Source organism: Perca flavescens, chromosome 16 (genome assembly GCF_004354835.1).
Source record: "Perca flavescens isolate YP-PL-M2 chromosome 16, PFLA_1.0, whole genome shotgun sequence".
Classification (NCBI taxonomy): domain Eukaryota; kingdom Metazoa; phylum Chordata; class Actinopteri; order Perciformes; family Percidae; genus Perca; species Perca flavescens.
This window is the reverse complement of record NC_041346.1, coordinates 19,263,115-19,284,967: the sequence shown is the minus strand read 5'-3', so window position 1 is coordinate 19,284,967 and position 21,853 is coordinate 19,263,115. Positions and strand designations below refer to the sequence as shown.

Sequence of the window (21,853 nt, the reverse complement as noted above, 5' to 3'; positions counted from 1 at the left end):
ACTCTGTTGCCTGTCCTGGAAGCTTGTTCAGTTTGCTCAGTAAATATTTACACGTTACTCATTTAGAGTTTTACTGGACATAAACAGTCTGGCTGCATCTCACATGGATTTGAACCCTGGAGACCTTTTGTCTCTTCCAGGCCATTCACTCTAAAGTCAAACAAAAGACAACCCCTCTTGTTTACCTATACTATCATTCATTCATTCAGTGTGTCCCAGTGCTGTCATTGAATATTTGCTGATTCTGAGGTACACCTTGGCCGCCAGCAAATTACCTGTGGAATATATTTTGTTTTATATTTGGACAAAACAGCACTTAAAGGGATGCTCATTGATGCCTAGTATTTTTAAATTGTTTCCACGAACCTCTTATGCAGTTCATTCAGTAACAAACTATTATTAGCTCTGGTCACGAGTGCTGACCCACCGCAGTCTTGATATCAACAAGTGCCGTTCTCTTTCATACTATGACCTTTGAGCTAAGGGTTAGGTAACTACAAGGAACATGCATCTAGACCTGGAGCTGAGGTACTGGAGGAAGGCTTAACAGTTCAACAAGTTTACTAAAATGTTCCAAGTGGCCTAAAACAGCATGTTGAGGTTCCTCTAACTGTTTATCTCGTTTATCCAGGAAACTGAAGACTCACTATACTCTGAAGGTTCAATACTCCAGAAATGCTGTTCTAAACTCATTTTTGTGTACTTTACCCTTTGTATGCTATTTTAAAAGGTATCTTTATAAGGTAAAACAAATATTATTCCACAGACACTTTATTGTTATTGGCGTTTCAAATTATGTCTATTATAGCCCATAGAACAGACAATATAAAAAGAAAAAAGTTAAGTCAGTCCAGAGTGAATAATAATAATAATAATAATAATAATAATAATAATAATAATAATAATAATAATAATAATAATAGCTTGCATTTATAGAAACAAATAACACAAGAACAGAAAATAATGGTAGTAATGTTTTCTGGAGAGAACAGATTTTTACAAAGGAATTTTTTTACACACATGACAACAGGCTGTTTGTATGGGTGTGCTTGGATTTAGCCTCGAGGACAAAGGTGAGTCACTTAGATTAGATAAAGCTATGTGTACTGTTTGCCTCTTGTTAGATTGCCCAGTAGTGTTACAAATATAGCATAACCTGTAGCTTTTTGCGTAGTTCTGACAGTAGTCTTAATCGCTTATTTAGATTTTCCCTGTTTCACTCTTCTTTCATCACCAGGCTAAAGCAGCAATATTTAAATAACTATAGAACATTAATTTAGTTGTGCAGTAGCCTACAGGTTTGTTTCAGACAGAAATAATAGATGGGCTGATTGTGTGCATGGTGCACCATCATTAAATGGTAATTGCTGTCTAGAGTGTTGAATTTTGAATGTTGTTCAAGCCAAACAAGAAAATTCATCTCCCTTTTGTTTCCACTGTTAAATATAATAAAAGAAAACATTATTAATAAACTATTGTTTTCACAGTTTTACATTTCGATTGTGTCACAAAAAGGACAGAGAAGTGATGATGTAGAAATGATAAGGATAGAAGGATAAAAGCAAATGTTGCTCGGTCCGATTAACAGTTTTGTACCATTGTGTTCCTCACCGTCTGTAAGTCAGATCTGTAGTAATGTTGGTCACCTGGCTGGAACAATTCATTTTCATTCTGTAGGGGTCCATTGAAGCATACCAACTATATTTATATTTCTAAGTGTGTGTGTGTGTGTGTGTGTGTTTGTGTATATGTGTGTGTGTGTGTGTGTGTGTGTGTGTGTGTGTGTGTGTGTGTGTGTGTGTGCGCACACGTGCTTGTGTGTGTGCATGCATACGTATGTGCGCGCACTGCACCACACTAGCAGCACCACCTGTTACCACACCTGTTTTCAAGTATGAATGCATGCTAACCTATTTTCATTTGTACTCTGCATCCCTGTGTATCCTTAACACAACGCAGGAATGTAAGCCATCACACAACCACCAGTAAACACATTCAAATTGTTTCCACCCCAATGTCTGGAAAGACAGCTGATATTTATCCAGATTTCAAACAAACATTTAGACCCCATAAACAAAATGTTTGGTCTGCCTAAGCCAACAGCACTGGGTCTGATACACATGCGACTGTTGCAACAACATCCATGTGGATGCGATAAATTCACAAACTGAAACAAGTTGATGGATAGTGTCTGGAAAAAAAACAAAAAAACAGGGAGGATTTGAGGGTTTGGACAGCAAGATGAGAATTGTATGTAATGGTCTGATTGGAAAGAACATGCAGTGGTTTTGGCCTATATGGCTATGTACTGCATACCTCTGTTGCCTTGTAATGGATATTAGGATTTTTCAGTCTCTGAAGTTCCAATGAGGCTACCAACTGTTAAACAGATCAGTGAATCATTTTTAATTTTAATTAATTACTTCTGGACTCTCATTCTTTTAAACTCCCATTGTTGTTTTACAACCCGAAATATTTTAATGGTGCTTTTATGGTGCCTGTAGTAGCAAAACATTCTTTGTTGACATTTATAATCCAGCCATAGTTTATATTTTCTTTAACCAATGATGGCCTCTATATTTGGCTATGTCATCTAGAAGAGGCTTTACATAGACCATTAAAAACAGATTTGAAACTGTCCTCAACATAGATGATATAAATGATATCCTGTTGAATGTCAGTGCAGCTGAGTGCTCTGTGTTTGTTAACCAATTTAAGTCCTAAATGAGTTGTGCCTTGCAATAGCAAAAGCAAAACCTGTTAGCAATCCATTTTAAAGTATTTTTTTTTGCTCCCCCCCCAAGATCATTTCCTGGGCTCCCCCGGCCCCAAATTGATACAGGTGAGGTAGCCAGGTGAGAAAAGGGGAGAAAGGGGAGAGAGAGGGGGAAGACACAGGCCACCGGCCGGACCCGAACCCCGGACCCCTGCCTCGAGGCACAAACCTTCCAGCATATATGCGCCCACTCTACGCACCCGGCCACTAAAGTAGTTATTTTTGTGGTTAATGTATTGTTAAAACACACCCAATCTTAATACTGATATGACAGATATAGTCTTGAACAATCATTTTTGTCATTTTACTGTTTGTTTTGCATTTATACCGCTAAAAGGAAACCATTGTTGTTTACTTTTTGTATATGGAGGTTTACTCCTCGACGCAGCGGCCGCGGGTTCAACTCCGACCTGCGGCCCTTTGGTGCATGTCATTCCCCTTCTCTCTCCCCTTTCATATCTTCATCTGTCCTGTGGAATTAAAGGCCTAAAATGCCTGAGTTTTGCACTTTATGATTTTGTTTTGAAAAGTGACATATAAAGTTGTTACTTTTAAGCGGTAGTCAAGAAAACTCTTAGTCAAACAAACTTGAAATTATTTCTTTAGACCTGCTCTCTGTCTTTCTCTGGTTCTCCTTGCATTGATGATAGGCGACTAAAGACATCAAGCGAGATGAAAAGATACAGAGCGGAAAGAAAGACAGGACCAGAGTTGCTGCTTGTTAATGGGCAAGTAAACACTGCCTGGGAAGACAAAAGTGAGGTGACAGGCAGAGAAAGATGGGAAGGGCTTCACATTATAAAACGTCAGACAGTAGAGTCACACTGTGTCTTTTCCTCTTTCACACTTCTCTCCCTATAATGCCACATACACATATACAGTATATGCATCACACATAAGCCTACTGTGCAACTATTTGGCTTTGAAAATAAGCTTGAGTAAAGTCTGACTCACTTTGTCTAAATTATTAATTGCACACAATCCAAAATAATAAAAAAACATATCCGTGCTACTTAATGCTAGCTTACATTGAATTGTTGGACTTCTGAATGAATTGGCAACACAATTGGCATACAGTAGCAGGGAAGCTAATGCTTACTTCTTGTTTCATCTAAATTATGACTATTTTATTAAAATAATGAATTAAATATAAATAACATTATTTGAAATTGTATCATATTTTCTAAAATGTTCAAAGCCATCTTTTAAAAAAAATGCACATAAAAGAAGTTACAACTAATTCTAATTTAGCCTTTACTTATCAAACTTTTAAAGGAATTGTTTTTTTTCATACCCCTTTACCGGGACAACCTGTACACCACCTATATGTAAGAACTGACAATAACCAGATTTCTCCCCACTGAAATACTGGAACTGAGCATCAAATCAATTTGAAAACTTTTTATGATGTCATGAAATAAAGGCAGAGATTGGACACACACACACACACACACACACACACACAAACACACATGCTGCACCTGGAGATGTCACAAGATTTATGAATGAGGGGGGGTTGACAGACCATTTTTAAATAATGGAAACACAAGCCTGAAAGCTGTGTCCATGACGCCAAAAGGTAGTAAAATTACCCTTGAATCTGCCAAGACCAATAGGCTCCAGTCCTGTCTGCTGCATTCCTCCTCTGCACAGCTCACACACACACACTGCCATTTAAGGCTACTGAGTGTGCTGACAGACTTTTGGAAGGAGAGACAGATAAAACAGAGAAGGTCTTCTGATATTCTAAGATGACAGAGTAAGCACTTGGCCTCTGTCATTTGTGTATCAATAAAGTCTATGGGATGTCTCTGGAGCGCTGATATCACTGTCATTTCTATTTTCTCCCCATTGCCGAAATGCATACTGATGTAATAGGTGTGCAGTTACAAACTACTATGAATAGTGTTGTTGGGAGAAATCAGTGCAGAGATGATGACCTCTCTGCATTCCAGATAAAGGGTAATACGTGTAATAAATGAAATAAGAGAAATTATAAAACACATTACTTCATAGATAACAGGAAAGCGAGACACACAAAGATTTGTTAATCAATGTGCATTACTCAAACTTGGCCAAAGTGAAGAGGGAAAAGATGTGATGCACACTTACAGTATGTGAGGTTGCTGGGCAAACTGGCTGTGATGCATGCTTCCCTCTGTTGGACAACTAGAACAACAACTAGCTGCACTGAAATGAATGGCTCACTGCACAAATCCTTATCAAATAAAAGTTGCAAAGTAATTATTTAAATATATTGAAAGAATATATTAAATTTTGCAATACAGTATTACCTTCCACCCACTATGCAGAAGACAGTGGGTAAAAGTCAATAATCAATTGACTCATTTTGAGTCTCATTTTTCATGATGCTAATGTATGTACATAATGGCACAAGTGTGTATGTAAACATCAATGTATTTTCTTTACTGACATCTTCTTATGAAGAGATGTCAGTGTTTTGTAAAAAAAAAAAATATATATATAGTATATATAGTTAGAGTCAGAAGATTGCTTATGTTTGACTATAGCAGAGCTTTTACAAATGCAAATGAAGCTGAGTGCCTTTTCTTGTGCAGTAAATATTTTAACATCATTAATCCACATACAATTTTGAGACTTGAATGCATCCTTAATTCGTAAATCTATTTTTCAAACTCCAGTTAGGTAGAAAATAGTTGAAAAAGCTATTCTGTTGTGCAATTAATCAATATTTTTTAGACTTTGTGTTATAAATAGTACTGTAAATTCCGGCACATCGCTGCCCTGGTATGCAACTTTAGTTGCAGTACACTGTTCATATGACAACATGTTTTATGTTAGATTCAAACACTCCTATGACTACAGGACTGTTTGTACTTGCTCTATTTTACCACTTGATGTCACCCTTTTTCCAAAAACCATTGAACTGAACTGCTGGTTCACTCAACACGGCTGATGCAATAGTTAGGAAAAGAGGTCAGAAAAAATAAATAAATGGAGAGCGAAGCAGACGTTTTAATGCTTCAAGAGACTCACTCAACTGAACTGGATGATTTTGGAGATCACAGTGGGGGAGTACTATACACTACAGCCATGGAAGTAATAATTCAGCGGGGGTTGCTCTACTTTTTCACAAATTCAAAGGAGAAGTTTTAGAAATCGTGAAATCCTCTGAAGGGTGATGATAGTCATAAAGCAGGAAAATGTCATTTTTATTATATGCAATGTTTACGGTTATAACTCACATTCGTCCAACAAAAGTTTATTTGTCCAGATATCAAACAATGCCAAACTATTTCTCGACAAATATATTGACTCCTATATTGTTTTGGGGGTGACTTCAATGAATGTGTAGACTCCAGTGTTGATAGATTCCCCCCCAAATTGAGTCAGGGTCCTATTGCCAATAATTTGGTTCTATCCTTGTGTTCTGGTCTTTCCTTGGTAGACACTTGGCTATTTTTAAACCCTGACCTAATGGACTTCACCTGGTCAAAATCACTTAAATCTATGATCAACCTTTTTTTGATATCTCAATCTGCTATTCATTTTCTTAAGAATATATTACATTCAGTTGCTCCGTTCTCTGATCATAAGCTGATAATTAAACTAGGCGACCAGCAGGTTACTACATCGCTACGAGGTTATTGGAAGATGAATGATTCCTTATTAAAAGTTGAAAGTTTCAATAACAGTATTAAAGAACTTATAACTGAAATATTTTCCAACTTCACTGAGGGATGTAAACAAAAATGGGAGTTCTTTAAGTACAAGACTAGATGTATTGCCATTAAGAGATGTAAAGTGCTAAAAGCTAATCAAAATCACATGGAAACTAAATTACTTGATAGATTAAATGAGTTATCTAAAGAGAATATTAATGAAAAAGAAAAAATAGAAATTAAAATGCTTAGCTTACAACTTGATGAGTTCTATTTTGATTTAGCCAGAGGGGCCTTTATAAGATCAAGGGCCAAATGGCTAGAAGAGGGTGAGAAGAACTCAAGTAATTTTGTTTGCACTAGAGAAAATAAATGGTCAAAGAAAAGCTTTAACTTCTCTTAACTTCTTTACACAGTCTGGAAATCCTGAACAGTTTTCCTCTTTGTTTCATTTTGTTTTGTATGTGATTTGTTTTTTGTTGTATGTGTCTTGTTTTTGTATGGAAAACTGTATTGTCATACCATGACAGTGTATGAAGTTTTGGGTATTTGTGTCTTTAAGCATCAATAAAAAAAATTTATAAAATTGAGCACTATTACAGACCAAATCCCAGTATAAGTGTGTGTGTGTGTGTGTGTGTGTGTGTGTGTGATGGTGTGCTTATTTACAATATCTGTATTTCTATAACTTTATTCCTGCATGAGTCAATATTTATTATTATTTTAGTGTGACGCTGCTTACCTTCCTCCCAGAGAACAGCATACACAGCTGATGCATGGAGCCTCCGTTCTTGGTCAGCTCTTTCTTCAGGGTTTTAGGTGATGGGAGTGTCCAGCCGCCCTTGTGGTGCGCTCCCCCCGCCTCCAGGCAGTTGATAGCGTTGTCGGAGGTGAAACAAGGCGTGCGGGGGTCTTGCAGGAGGCTCCCTTCACTGTGGGTGCGCCTGCGGAGGGAATTCTGCACACTGAGCCCCCCTCCTCCATGCTTCTCACAGGTGGCCCCCTCCACCATGCTGCGGCGCTTGCTGTCACTACGCTGCAGGTAGGCATCGTCACTGTCGTCTTCATCCTCCTCCTCCTCATCGGACTCCTCGTCTTCGTCTTCATCGTACTCTTCTTCGTCAGTGTTGGGCGAGGAGAGGGCATCGGCGCTGAAGGAGCGATCAAGGCGTAGTTCAGGGATGACGAATGAAGATGAGGAGGAGGACGGGGGAGCGTTGGTGTCTAGTGGTTCCGAGGCGTTGTCCTCATCTGTGTTTGACACCATCAGGTTTAGGTTGACCTCCTCTTCATTCCTCTCTCCCTCCTCCTCTCTTCCTTCATCTTCTTCTTTCTCTTCCCGCTCACTTCCTGCACTCTTTCTGCTGGCCCCATCATCCTCCTCTTCCTCTCTCCTGCTCTGCAAAGCATTCGTCTCTCTCCAGATCTCCATCTCGTTCCCCTCCATGCTCCTCCAATCCTCGCCCTCGGTGGAAGGAGGTGGTGTGGGAGGCACCTTATGTCGCTCTTCAGATCCCATCAGACCCCCGAGAGGCATGTAGATCTCATCCAAAGGGGTGAGAGGATCTGAGGGGTGAGGACTGCCCAGGGTTTGGGGCTCTGAAGGACTGGATGGATACAGGCTGCTTTCCTCACCTTCTGAGCTGCGGGTGGGCAGATGGAGGCACACATCACCTCCTACTCCACCCAGCTCACAGGAAGGGTCATCTAACTTCGGCTCCAACATCTAGAAAAGGGAACAAAGAAAGAGGGAGAGAGCAGTTAGTCAAAACTGTTTTGACAATTAATGCACTGTCTACTGTATATGCGTAAATCTAACGAGTTTAGCTCGGCATGATTGAGATTTACTTCACTGCCATGAGCAAATCCAATTATCGCAAGTATTTCATTAGCAGTCATTAAATTTGGTTTTGAAATATCTCTGTCATACCAGATGTTGGAGTGATCGAGCTGTAATGCCAGGCTCAGACCAGATGACATTGATGTTTGTTGAGAAGGTCACAATGTCAGATTAAGTGATCATAGTCCTGTCTGATCATAGCATTCAGTCTTTCATGACCTGCGAGCTCGGACATGGCATCATGTAGCAAGTCGGGGATGTTGTAAAACTGGGCGAATGACAAGATAAGAATAATGACATGCTAGTCTTTCCATCAGGGCCCAATGACGTATCGTAGATGCAAAGTTGGTTGTTTTTTACCTCATGGGATAAAACAGAAAATTGTTGTTCCCAATGCTCAATTTTGTTCATACGACTGGCAAAAGGCTGAACTGCTAGAGACACACACACATTGTAATATCAGTGCCAGTGAGTTCATATTGTGATTGTTTTGCTGCTATAGCTACTGCACCACACTGGAGCTTGCTGCACTGATTCAGTCAGACTAACTCGTACTGTGTCCTTAGGGACCATGGAATTAAAAAAAACAACCCAAACGTGTTAGCCACGCATCTGTTCACCCATTCATCTTGTCTCTCATATGTTGCTATCATTTCAACATACTGTAAATTTCTCTCTAGCCCAAATTACCACACACCTACAAGCCCTCCATTACCCTCACCCACTTCCCAGGTCCACAATATCCCTGTCACACACTAATGTGTGCACACACACAGCACACTATCTGTCCTCACCCTCTGCCTTTAGCAATTTGTCTACATGACCTCCTTCCCAACATAGTAAGTAACAAGTAAGTAAGTAGGTATAAGGAAGTATGTCAAACTTATTTATAAAGCGCTTATCACAGATACAAATGAAAAGTAATAGATAAAGAATAAAGTGCAGAAAGGTTAACCAAAAGTGTGTTTAAAAAGGTAGGCCTTTAACAGATTTTTAAAAGGGTCCACAGAATCAGCAGACCGGTTGTAAATGGTGCTTTAACCTATTGCAGCCCACAGTGCCCTCAGTGGGTGGATCATTACAAATGCATTTTGAGTGGGCCAACATTGTTCATACCCACAGAATTGTATTTCCAATTCGACTAAAGATCACAAAGTTGCTGAATATGTAAAATTGAATCGCGGAAATGTTTATAAAGTTATGCACAAACCTTTTTTTCCATTTGATGTAATGATGCTGCCTACTGAGTTTGTTTTGGTCAAAATAAAATAAGTATGATTACATCAAGAAGATACAGAGTATTTACTTATTATACAGTGTGGAAGAAAAGAACGTCAAATCAAAGTCATTTTAAGGACAATACGTGGGTTCACGAGGTTAATCAACTGTGTGTGCAGTATTTAGGAGATGAGAAGCAAACAGTATGAAATATATTTAGTTAGGGGAATGTGTTATTTTTTCCATATAAAGTAGGTTTACAGAGTGGATGTGAACAAGGAAATTTGACATGACATGAACATAAATACAGTCCATGAAAATAAACTGCAGTAACAAAAGTTATTCAGCTGGTTCATGAGTGGATTTGTGAAATCACAAGTCTTCCGCTCAGGCTACAAAATCAATTCAGCAAGTATTGTGAAGGGCCTCATTGTGCTGGTTAAGTTATCCCACAATGACAAGCTGGAGTCACAAGACGCTATGCTTTAACTGGAGATAATGCTGCCTCTTTGGAGACAGCTCTCATGATATTTCACAAGCTGTTTGTGTACTATTGCAGCTTAAATTAGTCTCCACAGATACTGTTGCCCTGGTTATATTCTTCTCTTAACTCTGACTTGCATTCATGAACTCTGCAAATAACTTTGAGGACTTTCAGTCAGGGTCAACTTAAAAAAAAAAAACATACTAATGTTATCCATACTGTCTGAAATTGTAGCTCAGATAAATATTGTATTAGAGTGTGTGTGCCAAGAATAGAATCCGTCTACATTACTTTCCAGGGCCTGGACTAGAAGCAGCAGATATGTACATGATTATTTGTATATTGAACGGTGTGAACTGTGATCTGTATGTATATTGGCACAATCAAAGTATGTCTAGAGGACACTGAGGTCTGAAATTAAGGTTGCTGCAACAATATGACCTCATATTTTTGTAATGTGGGCTGTGGAGAACCTCAAGGCTTTGTTCTGAGCCTGTTTCTTTTCTCTGTGTACACATACTATCACTCCTTGAAACTATATTATTTACCCATCAAACCAAATAATCTCTTATTAACCTTTACCTCTGATGTCTTGCACCAGACTGAGATGTTACGCCAAGGTTAAAATGTGTTTGTCGTGTAAGCCAAATTAAATCCCATGACTGGAAACCAATACTTTGCCTTGTTGTGCGCCATGCAAATTCTGTGTAATGTTCATATTACGGCATAGCGCCAAGTCCAGAAATAAAGTCAAACAATATACTATGTATATGAAGCAAGAAAAAGAGCTAAACTTACTGCAAACTAATTTATTTCCTGATTGTTACTTACCAAAAAGAGATTAGCCCTTCACAAACAAAAGACAAAGACTAGACGACTTTCTGACAGCAACAATTTCGCTGCAAAGAAGACACAGCTGTCGCCAATAACGGTGAGACAAACACCCTTTCTATGACCAGTTTTCTTTAAAACTCTTTTTTGATAGAAACTTGACATATTTTATGGGGGAGTAAAGGTGCTGGCTTTGACTGCAGCTTCCATTATTGATTGACCTACCTAAACTGTTCTCTCTCTCTCTCTCTCTCTCTCTCTCTCTCTCTCTCTCTCTCTCTCTCTCTCTCTCTCTCTATCTATCGCTACAACAGTCATAACTTTGTCGTTTAAGTATAATGAATTGGCTAAAGGTCCGGCTTGCAATAAAGCATTGCATCAATGGATGTTGGGCTTTGCCAGGGTTGTCCCTTGTCACAGATTCTGTTTGTAATCTTCATAGAAAAGATCTCAAGATGCAGCCAGGGAGGTTAGGGTGTCGGGTTTAGGGACCTCAGAATCACTTCCCTGCTGTTTGCAGATGATGTGATTCTAATGACTTCAACAGACCGTGACCTACAGCACACACCGGGGTCGTGTGCAGCCGAGTGTGAAGCAGTCGAGAGTCAGCACGTCTGAGGCCATGCTTCTCTGCCAAGAAACAGTGGATTGCTCCCTCCAGGTTGGGAGTGAGTTGCCGCCCCAAGCAAAGGAGATAAAAGTCTTGTTCAAGAGGCGTAAATTGGATCGTGAGATGGACAGGCGGATTTGTGTAGCACCAGCGGTAATGCAAGCGTTGTAGTGGACTGTTGATGAGGGAGCTGAGCCTCAATTTACCTGTCAATCTACATTCCAATACACACCCACGGTCACAAGTGTTGGGTAGTGACCTAAAAAATTGGGGTAAGGAGCTCAGACATCCAGAGGGAGCTAGAAGAGTTGCTCCTCTTTCGCAAATCATTTTGAGTCAGTTGAAGTGGTTTGGCCATCTGATCAGGATTATCTTATCTGGCTTGAAACGCCATGGGATTCCCCTGGTAGAGCTGGAAGAAAAAGAAGTTGCGGGGGAGAGGGATGTCTTGACTACCTTGCTTAGCCTGCTGCTACTGCAACCCTGCCCTGGATAAGCAATGGAAATGGATGGATGGATGGAGGAAGAATTCACAAACAAATGTATAAATCTTGAAAAATCCAAGCCCCCAAAGAGCAGTACTGAAAAACTGGTCATTGGCCACACCTAATTGCTCTTTTTTATTTTTTAGGATGCCTTATCATTCTAGAAATGGATATTTCTCTGAGAAGCACAACCCAAGGTTAATCAGACCTTTTGCTTGTGTGTTTGTTTGGGCGGTGTCAGTTTAATTTACCATTTTTCCAATGTGGCCACTATGAAGCCCTTTGAGACTATAGAGCAGTGACTCGGGGCTATATATAAACTTGACTTGATGTGCATGGATATATACAACTGTCTCAAGGTGATCCAGACCTCTAATTTTCCCTTCTAACTCCCTCTTAACCTCCCTGTGACCCTATCTAAATGGTTCACAGTAGTGTTACAACCAAGACAGGGCTTCTTACTAATGCACTGTGTGTATGAGGGATATTTTTAGTATGAAATGCACTTTCATAAAAACACCCATGTGAAAGTAAAGCCTCTGTCTTTATCCTTTTCTGCCCCTCCTTTTCCTGTTCTTTGTGGCCCAAGTCAGAATAGTCAGAAAAAATATTCTTCTATCTATCCATCATACATCATTTAAACGTGACGTCTACACAGACAGTTTTTCCCTTTCTTTTTCTCAACTTTGCTGACCCCCATCTCTTTCCCTGTCTTACATACATAAATCCCTGACTGTAGAAGATATGGCTTGAGACACAATGGAGCCACCTGTCCTGTCCGATACACTTGTTCGTTCTCACACTCTCTACAGTCGGCGCGCACACACACACACACACACACACACACACACACACACACACACACACACACACACACACACACACACACACACACACACGGAATCAAGCCGCTTCAAATTAAGCCTCTCCTCATGTTTTATACAAAAAAGAACAGACATATTAACAAACTTGTTTACAAGACATTTTATTATGATGACATTTACCACATTGCCTACACTCTTTTTCTTTCTTCAAAAGATAAAGGAATAGACACAAGCTAATGGGCTTGCGTTGATGTGTGTGTTTACGTGCATGTACAGTACAACACACTCAAACACATGTGTACTCAAATAGGTCTCAAAGTTATCAATGATTCACACGATTACAATCTCTTGCATTGCCTCAATAAAGCAAAGAAACAAAACCAGCACTAAAAGGCAGGGAGAGTAAGAGAGTGAATAGATGGAGGAGACAAAGTGGATAAGACAAGCAGAATGGAGGAAGGGAGTCAGTGAATGGCAACAACACAGAAATTAGATGAGTAAGTGGAAGAGGGTAGAGAGAAAGAAACAAAACAGGAGAGGAGATCTTGGAAAATGTCCTTGTTCTTTTTTTTATGTCAATGGACCATGAACAGCATTACTGGTCCGACAATGACCTAACGAGCAAAAGAACACCTAACACTAACCCTGCCAGGCAACATTTCAAACAGACACAACCCATTAAAATAAGCTACAGTATAGTAAATAAGCTACAGTAAATAAGCTTCATTGTGCAAACATGAGTTTCCAAAAATAATCTTGGAAGTGTTTTGTCCGTCTAGATTAATTTAATGCCTTGATTGCCAGCTAACTCCTTGTGTTTGATGAGCTAAAACTACGCTTCATCATGTTAGAGATTATGCCAATTATTTGTTGGCCAGAAGGCAGCCATACTGGCTACTGACATATTTCCGTCACAAGTTAACGGGCCCCATTGAATTTTACTTTCACACATTTTAAACAATTCTTTATGTGCATTGTGCAGAAAACAGGGGGCCTTTGTTGTATGCCATATCCCATTTTTCTCTCCTCTTTTTCTTTTTCTATCTCTGTCAAACAAAGGCAAAACTACCCAATTTGTACAGACATTCATTGTCCCTGACTTTTACACTAGCACCAGTAGCAGGTTAGAGGGAATAATTATGGGGGAAAGGCCTAACAGTTAACTTACATGCAGATCGGACTCTTTTGAACACAGACTGAATTCATATGCCACAACTAATGCACATATTCCAAATACATATTTGCCGCCTGGGGAGTCTCAAAATAAGATAAGATTTTAAAAGTAAAAATGGGCGTCGTAGAGGGAAGCTAACCTATACCTTATTTCCTGCATTATTTGACCTATTAATAAACAACTACAGAAACAGAGTTCCAAAACTGCATCCAGAAATTTTAAATACCACATCATATTAAGAAACGAAGTTACACTTTCCAGGGACACCTGTCCTATTACTCATTCATGACTCATATTTGGTGTAACTCGGTAAAGAAACACAGAAGAAACCAGGTGAGAGCAGTAGTTACCCCAAAAATCCTTTTACCAAATATGACCTTCATTGATGACCTTCATTTGACAAAAAAATATTCTTATTCTGAAGGTCTAAATCTCCGAAAGGTGAAATAAAGATAGAGCTAGATAGGTCAAATAAGATAGAGCTACAGGAAAACACAAACACACACACACACACACGCACACGCACACGCACACGCACACGCACACGCACACGCACACTTGTGGACAGCCACCCAGGGACATTTATGTGAACTCTGTCCCACAGTTACCATGGCAATGAGAGAAACCCATCCCAGGGGAGCAGCTGTGCTGTGGGTTCTCTGAAAGGCTAAAGATGTACCCATGAACTCTACCAACCCCTCCTGCTTCCCAATTTCTTTTTTTTTTAAAGATAATTTTTTGGGTCTTTTTCACCTTTATTTGATAGGACAGCTAGGTGAAAAAGGGGAGAGAGAGGGGGAAGACATACAGGAAATCGTCACAGGTCGGATTCAAACCCTGGACCTCTGCGTCGAGGCATAAACCTCTCAGTATATGTGCACCTGCTCTACCCACTGATCCAACTGCTTCCCAATTTCAAGGTGCCATCTTTCATCTTAATCTCTTTCCTTCCCTTTCCTCCTTTCTCTATTTAATTTCCTGTGATCTGGTTGTTTTTAAGTAAGACATTACATCCAAGAGCAGTAAAGTATTCCCCTGCTTCACTCTAGTAATATTAATGGTTTAATGTTTCCACCATTACATTTGCCAAATCCATCTCCAAACTCAATAAATCCAGCTCAACTCAATTAGCAATGCTGTTAAAACAAAACAAAAGAAGAGGGTCTTCTCTTCCTCTTTGCCTGTCTCTACTCTCTTCGGTGGTACGACAGCAAGTTGGCTGGCTGGATGTCAAAGTGATGTACAGTAACTCCACACAATCAGTCTGCATTACTCTTGTTTACCCTGTTCTTTTGTTTTCCTGACTCACAGACGTATCTCATTGATTTCTTTTAAGGACGACATGTAAGGTCAGTGAAGTTAAGAGAAGACGTACTGTTTAAATAACTCAAGAGGGAAAAGATAAAATGAACATATTGAGAACAAGAAATAGGCAAAAATTTAATCAAACTGGGCACTTTCACCCTTGTTCTTCTTTAACTTTTAAGTATTCCTATCTCCATGCATTTGTCCTGCCTAAATAACTTTTAATTGTAGTGAAATGAATGTTCGATTTGAGAGAAAAAAATGTTAACCTCACACTAACATCTTTATCTTATGCTGAACTCAGATCCTGCACTAAAAGTAAAAGCAATGATACACTATAAAAATACTCCATTACAAGTAAAAGTATTGCTTTGAAAATTTTATCTAAATAAAGTACAGAAGTATTATCAGCAAAATGTACTTAAATTATCAAAAATAAAATACTCTTTATACAGAAAAAGAGTGATATTATTAATATAATTATTGTTGATGCAAATAACAAGCAAATGTGTGCAACTGATGGGAAGGCAGCCTAAAGATTTAAGAGACATTATTGCTTTGTGTAATACCAATTACTCATTAAGGGACCAGACCATATAGATGATCATCTCTGAATGGCTTCATTACATGCACTGGCCTCTTTTGCCCTCGATTTCACTGAGAGACGCGCGATGAGGCTCTAATAGTCTTTTATCTGTCAGACCCCTCCATTATGATCAGACCGAAAGGGAAGGAGAAAAACAGAAAATGAAAAAAGGAAGCAAGGGAACTAGTGAAAAGGGGTTCAGTGGATCAAAAGAAAACCAGGTGGACAAGATGTCAAGTGAACACTGGGAACATAAAAGTACATTTTTTAACTGAATCATGAAAAGTATAGTATCAAAATACTACAGGCTTAAGGTAGTTATACAATTGACCAATGCTTTTGGTCACAATGTATAGTAAAAAGAAAAATTAGCAACATTATCATCATATAGTTAGAGTCCATCCACTCCAATGCATTAAATATTACTGCTATTCATCTGCCAGTGCTGCAGGGTAGCAGGAATATTCTGTATGTCAGCAATACTAATTGAAGCAAAATAGCTTCAACTTGGCAGTGAGTTAAACATTGAAGATGTCAACTGTTTTTTAAGCTGATCAATTTGTTAGAATGAAGCTTATTTTCATTTATTTCAAGCTGATGACGTAGCCTTCCTGTACGTGTCCATATCGTTGAAGAATGAGGACTAAGTATTACCAACCACCCCCCAACTGCTGCTAATGCACCCCAACACTTTATCATATACATCTAACTTGTTGTGCAATATTTATTATCTTTAAATATCTTCTTTTTTATCTTCTTAACTTGTCTTGTTCTCTATTGCTGCTGGTCATGGAAATTTACCAAACGTAATTTTGTTGTATGCCTCCAATGACAATAAAGTGTCTTATGTGTGTGTTTATGTTTTAGTCATTACATTGCAATCTAACTCATTTAAAGAATAACATGGTGCACTGCCACTCCTACAAAACTTTTGGAATAATCCAGATTCATTCTTTCACAGTAACAAGGCACAGCCCATCACAGCGGGAGAGGTGAGAAATAGGATGGTGTTGGGTTTTGGGGGGGTATGTGAGTGTCACATCCAAAGATGCAAAGGCATCATTGATAGAAGCTGAGGGTTCAGAGAGAAAATGTCATTGACGTAACTTGCCCCATGACGGCAGGCAGCCGAAGACAATGTGACTACTGAAAAAGACTGGAAAAGGCCTTTATAGAAAGAGCGAAGAGAGAGAGAGAGAGAGAGAGAGAGAGAGAGAGAGAGAATGTGTGTGTGTGTGTGTGTGTGTGAGTAAGAGAATAGAGAGATAAGATGCATCCATCTGTGTGTCCTTTGTGTCTTACATTTTGTGTGTGTGTGCCTGTGCGACAAACAAGGGGTTGTGATGTGTGTAGCAGAGATGGGAGTAAGTCACACATGGGCAAGTCACAAGCAAGTCTCAAGTCTTAACCTTCAAGTCTCAAGTAAGTCCAAGTCATTTTTTGTGACAATCAAGCAAGTCAAGTCAGCTTTGGTCAAGCAAGTCAAGTCAAGTCACAAGTCAAGTAATACAAACGTTTACATTTTTAAACAAGCTAAGGACAGTGGTTATTAACTGCTGGAGTTTTATTTGCATTTTATCCTACTCAATGTTCAGAAGACATTGTGTCCCAGCCACATACATTAGTTTAAATTTATACAGATAAAAAAACACAGCCTAAAACTGATATGAGGCCAACAATAAATCAACATACATATTTGTTCAAAATGCCTCAAACATGACTAAATAATAAATATATAATAGATGATCTTTGGTCACATCTTACTATTCTGATTTTGCGTGATCTCTACTCACAATAAACAATCTTTGTTCTCCCTCGATTACGTATTTTTATTATATGGGCGTAATGTGTGACGGACCTGCCTTCCATTGGTTTAAAAGACAAAAACAAGCATTTCCCAAAGCATCATGGGAAACAAAATGGATGGTTTGCATCAGAGCTAGCGGCAATCGGTGGAGATAAACGGCCAAAAAATCATAAATTATGGACATAAAGTGTATCAATCTTGGCTGTAACAGTATGGATTAATTGCACAAAGACCCCGAAAAACTCTGGACTTCCAGGCTGGATACAAAACCTTCTGTAAGGGCTACGAAGACACCAAAGACATCAGCAGAACGGGCGACTGTTAGCTTTTAGCGCCAAAAGACGGTATGTTTCTACTAGTTATTATTATACAGTTATTAAGTTATGAATCAGAGGGGAAATATATATATATATTTATTAAACAGAAAGTCAAGTCATTTCAAGTCATTTGACTCAAGTCTAAGTCAAGTCGCCACTCATGAATACCAAGTCAAAGTCAAAGTCAAGTCAAGTCTTTTATGAATGTTTATCAAGCAAGTCTTGAGTCCTAAAATAAGTCATGTGACTTGAGTCCCCCAAGTCTGGTGTGTAGTCTCGCTTTGCCAGACCCTCCTCCAAAGTGCGCTGAAGGACACTCTGGCTTCTCCACATAGCATTCAGGGATGGGAGGAAAACGTACTCTGGTTTAGTGGCATTTCTTTTAACCAATCAGAATCGTCATGGGCGGTGCAAAACTCCGCACAGAGCCGCTGCAAAATAGCCTTGCAATTTACCATGCATACATCTGAGGAGCTGATGAATCCCATTTAATTTTGTGTGTGTGTGTGTGTGTGTGTGTGTGTGTGTGTGTGTGTGTGTGTGTGTTCATGTGGCGCAGCAAAGGGATTGGTCATTGACACTGTCTACTATTGATTAAGGATAAGGGAAAGATTGAGGGAAGGACAGAGGAGGCACAAGGAAAAGAGAGTGTTCTACCCATGCTTCTTCTCTTATTTAACAAAAAGACCTTCAAAAACTCCATATATCTTTACACTACATTCATTCAAACGAAAGAGACCATTTGCTCAAACACTGTGTTATCAATCATCTCTCTCTATTTTGTATGAATGGGCACCAACACACACTACACACCCCTGCATCTAATTCTCTGTCTCTCTCTTTCTTCTTCTAATGAGGAAAAGAGAAAAGCAATTTCCCCCAGTGTGCTCCCTGTTGTTGTTTTCTCCTCTGGCCCCTCTGTTTGCTCTCTCTATCACGTTCAGCTTGGTCTGATATGGTTTAGTTTTTTTCTTCTTCTCTCTCTCAGTCTCCCTGTTTTTCACCCTACGACTCTCCAGCCGTGTGGAGGGTTAAATCATGTCACTGGCAAACAGCCAGAGAAGAAAATGACTGAAGCAAAAGCGCCAAACAGGGGATGTAAACAATCTGTTGTTCAGAGAATACTGTCCATAACTCTTGTTTACTGAGTGAGAGAGAGGGGATATTACAGACATACAGTATATTAAAGCTATGAGAGAAAGGAAAGATAAGTGAACGGAGTGATAGAGACAGAATAAAACAAAGACATAAAGTAAGATGTAAATGCAAACCAAACAAAAAACAACAGACAGAAGCAGGTAGAAATGGTGACGTTAAATGAATAAAAAGTAGTGCATGACACTGACACCCAACTCCTCGAGCGTGCAAGATGCCTTGTGATAAATAAGCTTTTATTGCTTTTTCCTATCTTTCCTCCCATCTCTCCGTCCTGTTTCTATCTCTGTATGACTAAACCACTCCCTGCCCCCCAGCAGAACAACAACATCAGCAACTGAAACAAACCAAATGAATACTCTAAAAGATCTTTTTTTTCCCCAAAGCCAAAGAAAAGCACCATAAAATCAATTTGCATGATACCCTCTCCACAAAATAAGATTTACTCTATACTGATGAGAAATAAAGTGATGGTATATAACCCTACCTGGCAAGAGGAAGCAGTTCCAGGTTACAATCCACTTATGGCAGATACAGCCACTTCACACATCCCCATTAAAGTGGCCTACTTCCTCTGTCAAACTGTTGTGTGAGTGTTTGCGGCTGGATAGCTGGTCTGGTGTGTGTGATTCTGTCAGTGTGGGCTAGGCCAACTGAACAGTGCATGCACAAAGAGCGAAGGAGAGAGAGAGAAAGACGGGGGAAGAGAGAGAGAGAGAGAGAGAGAGAGAGAGAGAGAGAGAGAGAGAGAGAGAGAGAGAGAGAGAAATGCCCAAGAGGCTAAGAAGGTAGACTCCCAAGCTGCACAAACAAGTAAGAAGGAAAGAGGGAGGAGATAGAAATAATGAGAAGAGACAATTGAGCAGCACAGCTCAGAGAGAAGCATATGCTTACATCTGCGTGGTGCGTATGTTCACCGAACATACTAACTGGTCTCAATGATTACAGATGTGTGTGCGTAAATATTGTCTGACATTTGTGTCCATTTGTGCCCCCCCTTTTATTTCTTTGTGAAGACATTAAGGCACTACAGTCAGATCCCACAGGATGCACAAAGCACACAATGGACACATTTTAAACATTGTAAACACACACACAAACATGTGCAATACACATTTAAATACACATACATGTGTCTGACACACACAATGCAGCTATAAAGTCATAGGGTAAACATACATGAAGCAGGCTTTATTGTAAAAACCTCTTAAAAAGGAAAACACTCACAGTTTTAAACACTGTGGCTGTTTATTAGCAGCCATAACACTGAGAGGTCATCTGTGTGTCGAAAGTTTGCTGTAAAAAGTTTGTCTAACTGCCAATGTGGAAAACATCACTATACTTCCTGGTTTTGTAGCCACATTTCTAAATTCAGTTCTTCTTAAATTTCTAATTTCTGACATTTCTAAATCTGACTCTCGCTCATTTTTCTTTGGACATCAAACAGATGAGATTTAGCAAGTCTGTACATAGACATAAACGTGGGGCAGCTGTGCCCATGTCGAAGTGTCCTTGGGCAAGACACTGAACCCCGAGTTGCCCCCAATGCTGCGTATCAGAGTGTAAATGTGTGTGAATGAGTATCTGATGAGCAGGTGGCACCTTGTACGGCAGCCTCGGCCAGTGTATGAATGTGTGTGAATGGTGAATGGTTCCTGTACAATGTTAAAGCGCTCTGAGTAGTCGTTGAGACTAGAAAAGCGCTATATAAGAACAGTCCATTTACATAAACTAAAAGATAAAAAAAAACTACTTTACAAGATTCATGTGAGCAAGAAAATTAAACTTAATGTGTACATGAATAAAGCCTTGTATGGTATGTATTGCTCAAATGCATAGTTTATTAACTATCGCTTTTCATCGTTGTTGTCTATAGGTCACGATATATACGTATTGTATGACTATATATAGATATGTTTGCACTCTGTAATCGACTGAGTCATAGCCTGCCACAATATCCTTGACTGGGATGACATCAATGCACCATTTGTATTATTTTGCCTCAACGAGGCAGAGACGGAAGGATTTCATGAACCCTGCAAAAGGGCTGGGAAATGTTAGCCCACTTTCATTTAAGCCAGGCTAATGGCAGCTTCTGACTTCAGCAGCATGGATTCTACTGTTGGTCTATACAGACATTTACATTTTCAGAAGTAACTAAGAGGAAAAGCTACTGCTGTACTATTACTTTTGGCAATAAAATATAAAAACAATTTATATATTGGTCGTTCTATTCCTAAAGACACCCAGTTTTAAAGTATTACTGCAGCAGAGGTTCAAGAGTCGGTCCTCAATAACCATGCAACAACTCAATAAAAACGTTGAACAGTGTCGGCTCGGCACTCATACTTATTTGATATAACATGTCACAAAAAGTCTATGTATGATATTCAAAAGTGAATGGCAAAAAAAGATGAAGCATTAAATCAGTAGGTGTATTTCGATCCACGTGTTTTTATGTGCATTTTTTTGCACATAAAGAAACCTAAACATCTGGTAGAAAAACGTTTGGCTAAGAAAAAGCTGGTATATCGATGAAATGAAAATGCAACAAAGTGCAATGGAAACAGACTTAGCAAATAAATCATGACATACATGAAGCATTTGACTTAAACGTCCACTGAAGAGACTTAATATAAAGGCAAAAACAGGCGAAAACATCAGATCTGCGTGATGAGAAGAATGTAGCGTTCCTCAAATAAACACACGAATGAAACAGATATGCCATATTTTCATCATGATTTCTACATTGTTTTCTACTGTTATCCTAATATTTGCATTACAGTATTTTTTTTGT

General features: G+C 39.2%; 1 protein-coding gene across 6 annotated transcripts in view; it reads right to left on the bottom strand.

The window, feature by feature from the left end:
* The window catches only part of rgs3a (regulator of G protein signaling 3a), a 154,788-nt gene that overhangs the window by 31,471 nt on the left and 101,464 nt on the right, over positions 1 to 21,853 (bottom strand). For 5 of the 6 annotated variants that reach the window (XM_028600957.1, XM_028600961.1, XM_028600959.1 and 2 more), the window contains one exon: positions 7,163 to 8,146. In XM_028600957.1, the coding sequence (XP_028456758.1) occupies positions 7,163 to 8,146 (984 nt within the window). Of the gene's footprint in view, positions 1 to 7,162; positions 8,147 to 19,543; positions 19,659 to 21,853 lie in introns of those variants that run through there. The other variant, XM_028600963.1, reaches the window with a different exon arrangement.